Here is a 15,035-nt window from a genome sequence, read left to right as displayed (position 1 = left end):
AGACGGATCAGTAGGAAGCATGAAGCGGTAATAAGAGCAATGGAAACAGAGGACTTACTATTAACTGGGGGCTCAGCCTGCGTCCGCCACTGTGCTCAGTGCTGTGCACACATTTTCAGAGAGAAGTGTGTGGGGCGGTCTGAGCACTGACACTTAGCAGCTCTTACCCTGCGCTGAGCACTGTATGAGCACTTTACAAGGGCTCTTATTTCATCTTTGTGTCAGGCCACACTATCAGGCCCGTTTCACACATGAAGAATCAGAGGCAGGCAGATGTGAAGTACCTTGCCCAAGGTCACACAGTCAGAAAGTGGCAGAGTTTGGGTCTGAATCCAGGTAGTCAGGACTCTCAGGCACTGCATCCAGATTTGCATCCAGCACGATCAGATAAATAACCTCCTAACTGTAGGATCTCCGGCCAATATATTACTTCACCTCTTCCTGCCTCAGTTTCCTCACCTACACAGCTGCTGTGAGATGAACTCGGAGAACGATGGGGACGTGCACTTACTGAGCACAGGCCCCTAGTCTGAGGACGTGAACTAACCCAATCTTCCCGAGAGGGGGTCGCGAGCACTGCCGGGCACGTGGTAGGCAGGGAAGCGGCAGCATTTATTATTACTGTTACTTAACGTTCACGTCAACGCTACGGCACGCACACGTTCATCCCTGCTCTGTACAGAAAAACTATAAGGAACAGTTAGGTTAAGTAACTCACCTAATGTCACCAGCTGCTGACTGTTAGCAGTGCCAGCCTGGCTCCATCCGCCTCCAGACCCCTTTTCCCAATCCAGCCCCCACCCCACGAGTGCCCGGCACAGGGCAGACGCTCACAAAACAATGTGTTAAATCCCCAATGAGGCCTCTCTAGCAGGAACCCCCCCTGGCAGCCCCCACTCCGCCCGGGCCCCGGGGCCCCACCTCCTTACCTGTCAGGAAGGGCAAAAGCTCACTGCGGGTCCTTTCCACCCCAAGGGCCAGGGCGATGGTGGACAGTTTCTTGATGCTGTTGAGGCGAAGCTAATGAGAGAAAAGAACAGCAGGGTCAGAGGATCTTAGCAAGCCCCAACTTAGGGGTGTGGGACAGCTCTGGATCCAGACAGCCTCTGGAAGCCTCACTAATGTGTGGAAGGAGGTGGAACGGGGACTTGGCACACACCGACCAGGTGCATGAGTCAGTAACTACAATGGTAGCCACGGCCTCAGAAAAAGCATGTAATGAGTCTTACGGAGCCAACACTCATTCTGTGGTGCTTCCCACACTCTAAAACCACGCTTAGACCGCGCTCTAAAACCATTCACTGCTTCCCCACACTCCCGATCCTCCTCCTCTGCTTTTGCCCCTCCTGCACTCAGCACCTGACAGGCTCCAAAAGGGGCGGCCACGTTCCAGCACGTTTACTCTGTGGTCCTAGGCCAGGCACTCACACGACAACCCTGAGGGCAGAGTTGTGGTAAGCCCCGTTCTATATAGGGGGAAACAGGCTCAGGGAGCAAAAGTCCCTTCTACAGGTCACACAGCTCACATGGCGTGGGGCAGGGACCGAAACCCAGGACCACCAGCTAGCAGTGATGATGACAGGACAAACAATATTACAACAACACTGCTACATACACAGTAAACTGTAAACTACAGTAAACTGTAATAATACCACTAGTGTAACAGGTTGAATAGCGGCCCCCAAAAGCTATGCTCCCGTCCTAACCCAGTAATCATGAACGTGAAAACAGGGACTCTGCAGATGTAATGAAGTCAGCATCTCAAGATGAGATCATCTAATTCAAGGGGGAGCCCTGTGAAACAGAAAATATGTTTACTGGTCCCTGCCCCTGGTTCCTGCACAGAGCTCCTAAAACCCTTGCAATTTCCTAAGTGGTAAAAGCACTAAGAGCATCTTCCATTTGACCCTGATTCCTAACACAGAGCTCCTAAATCCCTTGGAATTTCCTAAGTGACAGGAATGTCTTTTGTTCTAATGAAGCAAATCTGGGTGGGCTCCTGGATGCGTGCTGGTCACCAGGAAGACCAAGCCACGGTCACAGCCGGGAACCTCCCATTACTGGGAAAGGGGCTGGAAATGGGAGCCGATGATCAATCATGCCTGCATGATGAAGCTTCCATAAAAACCCACAAAGTATAGGGTCTGGGGAGCTTCCAGGTTAGTGAACACATCCACGTACCAGGAGGGTGGTGCATCCCAAATGCAGGGGAACAGAAGCTCCTGTACTCAGGACCCTTCCAGACCTTACCCTGTAGGTAGCTCTTCATGTGGCTGTTCATCTGAATCCTTTAAATCTTTTATTAAATAAGCTGGCAAATCTAAGTGTTTCCCGAGTTCTGTGAGCTGTTCTGGCAAATAATCAAATGCAAGGACAGGGTCGTGGGAACCTCCAATTTGTAGCCAAGTCTGACAGAAGCTATTTAATAGGGGACCTATTACTCGCAACAGGCATCTGAGGTCGGGGGTCTCGGGGTACCGCGCCCTTAACCTGCAGGATCTGTGCTGACTCCAGTTAGTGTCAGAACTGAAATGCACTGTGGGACACCCAGCTGGTGTCACAGAGAACTGCCTGGCGTGAGGAAAACCTCACACGTGGTGTCAGAAGTGCTGAGTGTGGTAGTGCTTTGCTCTACACGGCCAATGACCATGTCCCAGTGAGACAGAGAAGGAGACATGCAGACACCATGGGGGAAGATCATGTGAAGATGGAGGGTGAGACCGAGGCGATGGGTCCACAAGCTAAGGAGCGTCAAGAATTGCCAGCTGCTGCCCAAAGCCAGGAGGGAGGCATGAACTGAATCTTCAGAGCCTCCGGGAGGAGCCAACGCCGCTGAGGCCTTACTTCAACCTCTGGCCTCCAGAACGGTGAGAATCATTTCTGTTGCATTAAGCCACCAAGCGAGCGGTCACTTGTGGCACCAGGACTCTAACGCATCTGGCTAACACAGGAGCCGTCTCACACGGAGGACCTCCCAGGGAGGTCAGCATCCGACACCCCCTTCCCTCCCGCGGAGACCGGCTCAGAGAGGCGGACACATGCAGACGCGAGCGCTGGGAGAGCAGGGACCTGGCACGCAGGCCCAGAACGGAAAGCCCTCTCGGTCCTCCAGTTCCACAGGGGCTGTGGCAGAATGAAGGGAGGTCACGCGCGTGGGAGTAGAAGGAAACACCCTTGTGAATGAGTAAGCCACTGCCGGGCACCCAGAGGGCATCCTCTTCCTGGAAGGAGAGGCCGAGCAAGAAGGCACGGGGCTCCCTGGGCGGGTTCTTTTCCCAAAGAGGTCTGCCTGCCAGTGACTGCGATCCCGCATCGGTCCCCGGTCCAGGGGTTCAAGAGTCTCTCTGAGATTACAGACACTGGTGGGACTCTGAGGAAATGCTATGGCAGCCTCAGCTCTCAGAAAAATGCACTCACAACTTCTCATACAATGTCACTGGGTTTTTGGGTTTAATCTGGTCCAAACGCTCACCTCTCTGGCAGCAATGAACCTCAAGATTAAGCATCACGAGGCCTCCGTGTTATTTTTAGCCAAAAATTAAAACACATATAGAGACAGGCCAATAAAAACATAAAAGCAAAATATGGTAAACACTAACAGTTAATGAATATGGGTGGTAAATATAAACCTCTTCTGTAAATTGCCGGCAAGTGAATATTTTGAGCATTTTGGGCCACACAGTGTCCGTCCCAACTACTCACCTGTGCACTGGCACAAAAGCAGTCACGGAACCAGACGATATGCCAACAAATGGGCCAGGCTGTGTTCCCATAAAACTGCACTTGCAAAGCAGGCCGTGGGCTTAATGTGGCCCATGAGTTGTAGTCTGCTGGCCCTGGTACTAGCCTTTAAATGTTCTGTATGTTTGAAGTCTTCCATAATAAAATATCAGGGGGAGCACTGACTCAGTTGCCAGTTTCTTTCCACCTTGTTGCCTCCAAGTTGGATCTCTGGGTTTTTCTCTTGGCTGGGCTATGGGGAAATGTACAGGGGGGCCAGGGCCACACCAGGTGAACGGAAGTCCTGAGCACAAGGAGATGGTGGCAAGGAATGATCATATGCATAATGCCAGCAACAACAGCTGCTAATGTTTACTGATCACTTACTATGCGCTTAGTAGCCTTCAAGTGCTTGATGTGGAGAATTACCATATTTGATCCCTAGAAATGGGTTCTGAGGCAGGTATTGTTATTGGAATCCTCCTTCTAAGGGTAAGGATGCTGATGCACAGAGAAGCTGTCATTTGCCAGAAAGTAGCAGAGCCTAGGCTGGAAGCCAGGAACCCTGACTCTTAATCTCAACATCACTATAGTTAAGGAAAGACGCCCAAGGGGTGGACGCATGAGAACCGGTGCATCTCTGCCATGGGAGAGAGCCCCCTTCCCTCCTGCTGTCCCTGGAGATTCTGGTTTTGGTGTTATTGAGAACGTCAGATTACTTTCTTCAGCACAGACAGCACCGTGAACACTCAAGAAAGGCAGCACGGGGTGGTGCTCTGGAGCCACACGGCCTGGGTTCAAGGCTAAGCAGCTTTGCATTATTAGCTATGGGATCTTGAGCCACTCTTTGCACCTTTCTGAGCCTCAATTTCCTCACCTGTGAATTGGGGATTACAACATCACCTATCCTCAGGTTACTGTGAGTGCCGAGTGACATATCCTGGGAACACCCTAGGACCAGCTAAGACAATAATGGCAGCTGTGTCCACTTCACCTGCTGTAGCACCTGATTTTGTTCAGGTATCAAGAAGGGCTATGTGGCAGCTGGGTAGGTATCCACTGACGTCTCTCTTCCCTTCTCTTCGAGGGAGATATTTCCGTGGTACATACTGTGTGCCAGGCACCGTTCTAGGTGCTTTCATGTCTTAACTCACTGGATCCTCACAACCACCCCAGGAGGTAAACACAGGATCACCCACCACATGACAGAGAAAACAAAGGCAAAGGGAGGTTCAGTAACCTCACGCAGCTCAAAGGTGGCAGAGCCAGGATGGGAACCCAGCTACCTGGCTCTTCACCAGAACCATCAATCTGTATTTCTGTGTTTTTCCTTTGGGGGTGGGGGTACCCTGAGCAGGTCTAATAACAACCACAATTCCAAAAGAGAGGAAAGCATAGATGACCCTAGAAATATCTGCAACAGCTGAAATGAGATGTGAACAGTCATGACTTCCACGGGCTTTGCTGACGCTATTTGCGCTCTGCTATCATAACACTACAGTTTGTAATAGAAGGAAAGGTAAACTGGAGTTCTAGGGCAGTGACAAAAAAGGCATTACTTTTCCCATCTGAATTCAGATGGGAATTCTCTGCTGGAATTCTAGACAGGCCCTGGGTTAAGAGCTCCTGCAATGGGCTACAATGCCTCTCGTAACCCCTGGGTTGCAGCTGTGCACACGATCCCCTCAAGACATTTCTGAACCGTGCCTGCATCCAACATGACTAGGAAATTAACGCCCAGCCAGTGAAATCCAAGCGGGAATGGTGTGTGCAACTTCTAGAAGTGTCCTTGAGAGGATCTGGGGTCACGCTCTTCTTCCGAACAATGTGTAAGAGCCTGAGACCCTGACACCACAGATTGCCACACCAGCTTGAACTGCTATCAGACAGGAGTCAGAAATAAACTTCAAGCTCATTTAAACTTCCTTTTGAATTCTCCTATGATTTACAGCCAAACTGAATCCCAATGAACTCAGCACATGACCTAGTTCTGGACAAGGAGCAAGTTGGCCAACGGGCTTCCAAAAAAGATTTTCTTCCTCAGGAAATAAGGGAGAAGGACAGAACAAAACAAAACAAAACAAAAACAAACAACCCTCTCTGTCCTGGGTCGGCCCCTGCTTTCAGTGTGGTCTTGGGAGGACTTAATGACAGCAGACACTGCAGCAATCTTGTGACCACACTAGGCAGGTCAAAAAACCAGCATACTCTGACCCAATTCTGTGATATCCTTGAGCTGCTGAACTCATTACAGAAGGGAAAAACGAACCCTTACTTGTAGGGACAACTGTTGGGCTCTCTGTGACATTCCTGACGGAGTAGCTACCGACATCAATGAGAAATAAGAAAAGAAAAAGAAGAAAAAAAAAAAAAAAGAAATCCTTCCGGTTCCTTGATCATGTCACAGTGCTGGAAGAGTACCCTGTGCACTGTCCCCCAAACTGGTCCCTGGGCTGCGTCTGCCTGTATCCCCAGCAGTCTTCAGCACACAGCCCAGTACCCCACGACATGATGGATAAAATCTCTCGTCCTGCCACCACATCCACCTATAAAAAGCACTACTTGGCTTTTTAAGGCCCATGTTCCCATTCGATCCACAAAGCCTCCCTGACGTGAACATGCACAGTGTGACCCCAGGGAGCTTTCCTGACCCAAGTGTGTATGGGGTGAGCCACACGCAGTCCATCTTCCCTTCACAATCAAGAGCGAAACCCAAAGGCCTTACTGTGGCCTCCGAGGCCCAAACACAATCTCGCCCCCGTCTCCCCACCCACTCTCACCGCCCACCACCCCCTTGCCCCCAGAAATCCTGTCACAACGGTTTCCTTGACAATAACCAACAAACCAATGCCACCCCAACTCTCCCCCAGCTCTTTGCACTTGTTGATGTGCTGTTTCCTCAGCCAGAGACACTGTCCCTCCAGACACCCCCGGTCTCTGCTGGATCCTCACACATGACCCTCCCAGGGAAAACAGCAGGCCATCGCTCTCCACATGCATGAACTCTCATCGCTCTTGACACAGACTTCTCTGTTCAGTTTATCCTTCTCCACCCTGTGCGCCAAGCACCTAGGACAACACTTGGCATGGAGCTAGAACAAGAAATATTTGCCGGATTAATGTTTTCTCTCTTTTTTTTAATAAAGGAAACACAGATGTTAGTACAAGCTGCAATAACAAGTTTCTTAGAGGAATGCGCTCCAAACTGGAACTGTTTGCAGCAGCTGGTGGCTGGCAATGGGGCAGTGGGGTCTGTGACGTAATGTGTGTGCTTTACCAAGGAGCTGCGGCCTGGGGAAGTGCCCAGTGAGTGACAGAAGTCTCTCCACCTCCTCTAACGCCCTATATATCTTGCCTCCTTATTCCACAAAGGATCACATTTCTAAATGAACACAATGTGTGTGGGTGTGAAAAATGAAGCATCCACCTGGCAATCGTTCAGCACTGCTGAAGAGTGGAAATGGGCATCACAACCTCTATTTCTAGATCACGTGAATTTTTTAGTAACAAAGGAGCGTGTACTCTGGCTTTCCCCATTAGCTAAGGGCTCCCAGACCAGTCTGGCCACTCGGAGCTTTGGTTTCCTCACGAGAAGAGTGGGAATCACAACAGTGCCTATGGACTCACAGGATTGCTGGGATGATCTAATGAGGGAAACCTAGAGACAGAGCCTGGCAGGTACCAAACACGTAAGTATTACTGTTATTCTTATCATGTCTCTTGTGTATTTGGCTTTTCGTGGGGGAGGTGGGGGAGGAACAACAGTAATCTCTCCCCCCCTCAGAAACTGCAGCACTAGAGTACCACCCACCGCAGCTGGCCTCGCATGATGATTATTTATGGACGCGCCTGTCTCCCTGGTTTGGAAAGTGACTGGTCTCTGGGACAAGGGTCAGGACTGTTACCAGTGGTAATTCCTGAACCTTTGACAGGGCTGAGCACACTAAACGGCATAAATAGAAACGATTTAATTTACAGAGTACTTACTACATGCCAGGCACACAGCCAGGTACTCTACACATGTTCTCTCTTGCTATTCTGGTAACCCCACACGAGGTAGACGCCAGCCCTGTGTTCACTCCACAGACGGGCAAGTGGGGTACAGAGAGGGGAACGCAGGCCACCCCGCGAACCGTGGCAGAACCTGGAACTCGCACCCAGTTCCGCACTACCATCCTACACAACTTCTCTTTCTCTAGTTTAAACTCTCAGACAGCAACCTCATTTCTAAGTTCTGCTTCACCAATCCCCCACGCATTCCACAAAAAGAAGTCAAAGCTTGTAACGCCACGTTCCTAAGACATGGCCATGGGGCGTGCTGCTGCAAGGTCTCAGACAGTGGCTAGTGACTGCCCTGTCTACACGGTGCAGCTCGCTAACCCAGCCTGTTTGTCTTCCATCCTCTTTTCTTTTAAACAATCAAGGCCAGAAGCGCTGAGTAGTAACTCATAAATTTCGAATCCAGGATTTTGAATCCTGGTCTGCTTCCACCCATGACATGGTCTCCCTGTGTCACTTCCAGGCGTAGGTTTTGTGTCCACAGGGGTCTCAGCTGAGTGGTGAGGAGTGCTGCCCTGAAACCCAGTGTCCCTGGCTAACTGCTAGTGTCACTACTTACCAGGTTGCGGGACACCAACTGAGTATCCTTATTTATTAAATGTGAAGATTCACAGCCAAATTTGCAAACTGATTTAAACAAGGTGATTGTAAAAGACACTTCTGAAGCAATTGAGATCTGATTATGAACTGAGGTTTAGGGGATACTGAACAATCACTGACACAGATGATGGCACTGTGATTATTAAAATATCCACTGTTTTAGAGGTGCTATGTGGGAGAAAGTATATGGGAGAAAATGTCTGAAGCCTGGGACTGATTTTAAAATACTTATAAACGGGGGTTCCTGGGTGGCTCAGTCAGTTAAGCGTCCGATTTTGGCTCAGGTCATGATCTCAAAGTTCGTGGGTCCGAGACCCGCATCGGGGTCTGTGCTGACAGCTCAGATCCTGGAGCCTGCTTCAGATTCTGTGTCTCCCTCTCTCTCTGCCCCTCCCCCACTTGCACTCTGTCAAAAATAAACATTAATAAAAAATGTTTAAAATACTTAAAACAAACAAACGACCCCCCACCCCTGCCAAAACCTGAGGGAGGGAAAGGAACACAGGAAAAAAAGTTGATATTTCATATTTAACCATTGAAAAAACTTTTAATTTTTTTTAATGTTTATTTATTTTTGAGAGAAAGGGTAGACAGAGCGGGAGTGAGGGAGAGGCAGAGAGAGAGAGGGAAACACAGAAATCCAAGCAGGCTCCAGGCTCCGAGCCGCCAGCACAGAGCCCGATGCAGGGCTCGAACCCACAAATTGGGAGATCATGACCTGAGCCAAAGTCGGACACTCAACCGACTGGGTCACCCGGGCACCCCTTCTGAAAAAAACTTTTAAAGGAAAGTAGGTAAGATGTTTTTGTGAAGATTCAAGTAACACACACTGAGTACTCAGCAGCATGCCGCCGGGCACATGGCAGGAGTTCTAGACCTCAGCACTACTGGACCGTCTCCGCGGTGGGGGTCGTCCTGTGCTGCATAGGACGCTGAGCAGCATCCCCGCACCGGATGCCAGACGCAGTCTCCCACCAGTCGCGACAGCCCAAAATATCTCCACATTTGTCTCCTGGGGAAACGAAGTCACCCCAAGTCAAGAACCACTGCTCTAGAGTGATCATGAATAGTTTTTAAAAATGCCTGAAGCACCTCACCTTGACAGACAAAGCCCCCATTATCTCAGCACCACTAAGACTACTCCTGGCCAACACTTACCGAACGCTTAGAATTCGTCAAGCACTGTTCTAAGCATTTTCCGCAGGCTATACTACTGAATCCTCACAACACCCTTATGAACTCCCAAATGACAAAACCACTCCATTTTATAGATGAGAAGACTGAGAGAGAGAGCCTAACAGAGACCCACCCTCTCAGCCAGGGGACCATGCTGTCAGCATCACCATGTCCCAAGCACCCGTGGATACTGCAACCTGGCCTCTGCCACTCACGGACTGGGCAGGCCTTACATAAGGGACACCATCTTTCTGCACATCACCTTCCCGAGTATAAACAATGAGCTACCACGACCACTGACCGAGGTCGTCACTACCGCATGCCTACTTCTAAGCAGCCACTTAACGTGTCGGGTCTACCGCATCTTCACAACCTCCATGGCAGATGCTGCTTCCTCATCATTATCCCCACTCTCAGGACGAGGAATCCGGGCCCAGTGAGGACAAGGAATTGGTCCAAGGATACACAGGGAGCAAAGTGGCGGAGCTGGGATTCAAAGCTCAGTCATCCTTGACTCCCCCTTCACCACCCACCACATTATATCCTATCCACCGGCAAACCCCAACAGCCCTTCTCTCAACAGACCTGGAATCTAACCTCTTCTCCCTACATACGTGCCGACACCAGTCCTGGGTGCTCTGCGACGGCACCCCAGCAGGTCTATCTGCTCCTGCCCAGCCCCCACTAAACAGCCACAAGGATCCTTTAGAATTAAGTCAGAACATGCCATTCCTCTAGCCAAAGCCTTGCAGCATCACCAGAGCCTTTGCTCTGGTCCACAGGCCTTCACTCCATCTCATTTCAGACTGGTCCTCACCTCTCACCACTTTGCCATTCATTCTGCTTTAGCCACGCCTCCGGCCTGCTGGCTGTTCTCTAAACACAAGGAGCACGCTCCCACCTCAGGGCCTTTGTACCAACGTACCAACAGCTGGCAGAGTCCTCCCTGCCCCCAATTCATTCAAGTCCTTACTCCTGATCCCTTCCTCAGAGAACCTTCCCTACACACCCTGTCTAAAAAGCAGCCCGGGGCTTGCTCTATTCCCGGGTCCCTGCCTTATTTTTCTAATAAACACTTACTGCCACTGACATCACATTCTTGATCCGTCTGCCTCCTCTACTAGAACGTAAGTCCCACAAAGGCAGCAGCTTTGCTCTTTTACTCCCCAGTGTATCCTACCCTTTAAAGTTTATTTATTTATTATTTAGAGAGACAGGATGGGCATGCATGCACATGCGCACACAAGTGGGGGAGGGGCAGAGAGGAGAGAGAAAGAATCTCAAGCAGGCTCCACACCGTCAGTGCAGAGCCAGATGCTTAACTGAATGAACCACTCAGGCACCCCTCTCCTAGCATTTAAAACAGTTTGGTGTGTAGGAGGTGCTGAACAAGTATCAGCTGAGAAATGAATCAAGACTAGAGGATTGCAAATCCCATGTTTTTTCTAGTATCTTAGGCTGTCTCATCAAAGGCCAGTTAAAGTATCTGGCATATGGAAATAGCAAGTTTCTGTCCCTCCCCAAATACTGTCCTCTCCTCAGGTCTTACCCTTCCTTTGGGAACCTTTCCTGGGTCCTCCACTTTTCAGCTGCATAAATCTGGCCAAGTTACTTACTGTGCTGTGCTTCAGTTTCCCCATCCGGAAAATATAGGTACACACAGGACCCACTTCAGAGAATGGCTATGAGAATTCAGTAAGCCCGCAAATGTACTGCCTTTTGTAGCCGTTAGCTTAGAGCGATCACCCAACAGACATCAGCTATCATTATTATTTATCCAACCCTTTGTGAGCTCCTGTATCACTGGATATCATAGACACCGCCACAGGCCTTCCTAGTGATGACTGTGACTTTGGGTTCTGTTCTGAGGCCTCTGAATCCTGAGAGATGAATCAGAGCCAAGCCCTGTCCTCAGAAAGCCCATACACATGGACACAGATGCAATCTCTGAGATTCTGTCTCTGATTCTTAGGAAAATGTTCAAATTCCTTTCACACCCAGATCTGTATATATCTGTGTGAAAAGATTTGGAAAAAAACACAAGCTAAAAGTGCAAGTTGCAGAAAAAAATATTTAATGTTTAAAAAAATAAAAAGCCACTTGCTTTCTTTTTCTATATTTGACTGGAGCACACTCAAATACAGTGCAGACTCCAAAAGAAATCTAATGCAGATAATAAATGCAAGCCATAGATCTAAGTTTATATCTTCTGGTAACATTAAAAAAATAAGAAGCATGCAAAATTAATCTTAATAGATTTTATTCAACCTGCTATAACAAAATTTTTATCATTTCAACAGGTAATCAAGATAAAAAGCTTCACTCCATTCTCCACTGTGTGTCTTTGAAATCTGGTATGCATTTAACTTCCAAGTACATCTCACCTCAAACTAGCCATATTTCACGTGTTCAGTAGCCATATATGGAGAGTGGCTACCACACTGAACTGCACACGCCTGTGAAGGTTTGTAAGAACCTGACAACATGGGTTACTCTGGGGGCGGGGAGGAGAGGATGGGATTTGATACAGAGATGGTTTAAGTCAAAGGTTGGCACTCTCTTTTCTGTAAAGAACTAGGCAGTACATACTTTAGGCGTAAAGGGGCCAGACTGTCTCTGTTCTCAATTCTACCCCACTGTTGTGTCACAAAAGCAGCCATGGACAGTATGTAAACGAATGGGTCTGTGTTTTCAATAAAACTTTATTAAAAATAAATAGGCAAAGGGCCACCCGTGGCTATTTGCCAACCCCTGTGATGATGAAAGATAGAAGCAGAAAACGTCCACCTTTAGCCCAGAAGGCTGACCTATAGCTTGCCTACTTTCAATAAGGACCAAATATGTACTGGTTACTACATTCTTAAAGAGGCTCATGACTGCCTGTACATCTCACCCATAGTTAATATCAAGCTAAATGATAATCACTAGAAAAACCTTCTGAAAGTAGTCTTATGAGTAGAAATTCTAAGAAAACATTTATGATCTAATACTCCCTGCAAAATCCCTCACCCTTGAGCACTAAGCATATAATAACCACTGGCCACATACAGCCAAAGTGCAGCTCTTTCTGCCCACAGGTCCTGTCCCTGTGCTACTTAAATAAATTTACTAAGCTGCACCATAAAATATCTCAAGAATTCTTTTCTGACCGTCGATCCAGGAACACCTGGTTTAAGTGATTGCTCAGGACAGCCTTGTGAGTCATGACCCCTTTCACCTTCATCTCCCAACACCAACAGCTCATTCTCTTGGCTCCAGCTACACTGGCCTTCCTGCAGTTCCCAGAACACGTGCTGCACCATTCCTGCCTCAGGACCTTTGCACTTGCTTCTTTTAGCTGCATGCTATTCCCCAGACATCCATGGGGCCTGCTCCTCACTTCACATCTCTGTTCAAATGTCCCCTTCTCAATAAGGCCTTCCCTAGCCATTCTATCTGAACCTGTAACACTCTCCTGTCCTCCCCATCCCTGCTTCATTTTGTTCAAAGCACTTTTACCATCCTGACAGCATACGTTTTACTTAAGTGTCTTATTATCTGCTTCCCCACATGGCAACATAAAGCTCCAGGAGGCGGGTAGTTTTTGTTCATCTTGTTCCCTGCTGTGTACCTGTGCCTAGAACAATGCCCTACCCAGAGGAGAGGCCCAATAAATACTAACCGATTCACTATCACAATACGCTGTTGTTTCCTCCCCACATGACACACGTGTTAATAATGTATTCAGCTGTTTCACATCTGCCTCTTGTATAACAAATGGTGTCACCATTATATCCTCAGCACCATAAGTGATACGTGGCAGGTGTTTACTGAACAAATGAATTTACACAACAGCCCCATGAACCAGATAATGACCTCCATTTGAGAGAAGAGGAAATTAAGGCTTAAGGAGATTAACCAACTTGCCCATGTCTATTAAAGAAGTGGAAGAGCCAGGAGTACAACAGCAACCGGTCTGACTCCAGAGCCAGAAAGCTCTACCTCGAGATCACTCAGAGGCTGGGCCCAGCGCAATCCGCTCAATTTTATAAACAGACAAATTCTGGCCCCTATAAAGGGAGGACGGGACCTCTTCAATTACTTCTCACTCCAATAATTGTAGCCAGCGTTTATTAGGCCCTCATAACAACTAAGCACCGTTCTATTTTACTTGCGGTATTAACTCCTTCAGTCCATCACAAGCACTCAGTGAGGCCTGAACTATCATTAGCCCACATTTCGGGGAAAGCGGGCCCAGAGCCGTGAAGTAATGTGCACAAGGTCACACGACGGGTGGGAGGTGGAGCTGGGATGGGCAAACCTTGGAGTCCTTAGTCTTCTCAACCCTTGGCCATCCCACTCACCAAAAATGTGTTAGCCTGTTTAGTAAACTGCCCACCCGCAGTTCGGCAGGATCCCCAAAGCGGGGGAATTTCTACCTCGAAATCCGCTCTTAAATTTAGCTAGTTGCCCCCTTGGGAGTGGGGTTTTCGCCGCCCCTCCCCTCCGGGAATCTACACCAAAACTGAAGAGAGGGGGAGAGCAGGAACTGGAAAGACAGCCGTCATCTCTCAGTCCCCATTTAGAGAGTTTACCCCCACAGCGCTAAGGCCTAGCCGCCGGATCTCCCAGGAAGGGGAAAACCTACCCGGGTCCCGACCCACCAGGCGCCCCTCCCCCACTCGGAGCAAGTCGCACACCCTCCCCATCCCAAAGGGCCACTCAGGGGCTGCGGCCAATCACCGAGGCTTTCCCTCCGCCCCACCCAGTGGCCCGACCCCCTCCCCGGCCAAAGCTTCCCAGGACCCCGGCAGCCGCTTGCACTCGACAGGGCAGGCCTGGGACCCTCCAGGGTGGCCTGCCTCCCGCCCTCCGGTGGGCCGACACCCAATCCCCGGCGCCGTCTCATCCAGTCCTGGCACCCGAAGACGTGAGAGCTGGACGCTGATTGGCCGCGGCCCCCTTCCGCCGCTCCCGGCGAACACTGAGCTTTCTCCGCGAGGGCCGTCCGTGCCCCCATTACCCCTTCCCGGCTTCCCCAAGTTCCCCGTGGCCTCCGGACCTGAACATCCTCGTTGCGGAGCTCGTCTATCAGCACCGCGATGGGGTAAAGCGAGTCGTCGCCGTCCGCCGCCGCCATCTTGGCTCCGTCCCGTTCCTGTCAGACCGCGGCCAGCGCCGTGCTGAACCCGGTGCAGGGAGGGGCAGGGATGGAAAGAGGACGAAAGACGAGCGTGGGGGCGCCCGAGCCACTTTACAGGGGCTGCCCCACGGTCATTGGCCGCGCTACGCCAGGCCAAGTCTGCATTTCGTTGGTCCGGACAAGTGAAGCCCCGCCCACTGCCCACTTGCCATTGGTCGAGGGGACGAGCTGAAGCGGCCTAAGTATAGCTGAGAGGGGAAGGAAACGGAAGTGCGTGGTATCTTAGCGACCAAGATTGTGCCCGCCTACGTTGCCGCTAACAACGGCCCAGACGAGCGGCTGTTTTAGCCAATGAAGG

The 15,035-nt window shown here is 49.9% G+C and overlaps 1 protein-coding gene across 1 annotated transcript in view; it reads right to left on the bottom strand.

Moving 5' to 3' along the window:
- The window catches only part of PPP2R1A (protein phosphatase 2 scaffold subunit Aalpha), a 37,349-nt gene extending 22,577 nt beyond the window's left edge, over window positions 1–14,772 (bottom strand). Inside the window, exons 1-2 of the mRNA XM_015070046.3 lie at window positions 14,597–14,772; window positions 930–1,020 (exon numbers count right to left, since the gene is read on the bottom strand). Of these exons, the coding sequence (XP_014925532.1) occupies window positions 930–1,020; window positions 14,597–14,674 (169 nt within the window). The 5' untranslated portion in view covers window positions 14,675–14,772. The remainder of the gene's footprint in view (window positions 1–929; window positions 1,021–14,596) is intronic.
- Window positions 14,773–15,035: the final 263 nt, after the last annotated feature.

This window comes from Acinonyx jubatus, chromosome E2 (assembly GCF_027475565.1).
Source record: "Acinonyx jubatus isolate Ajub_Pintada_27869175 chromosome E2, VMU_Ajub_asm_v1.0, whole genome shotgun sequence".
Lineage (NCBI taxonomy): Eukaryota > Metazoa > Chordata > Mammalia > Carnivora > Felidae > Acinonyx > Acinonyx jubatus.
This window is presented reverse-complemented; position numbering and strand designations above follow the sequence as displayed.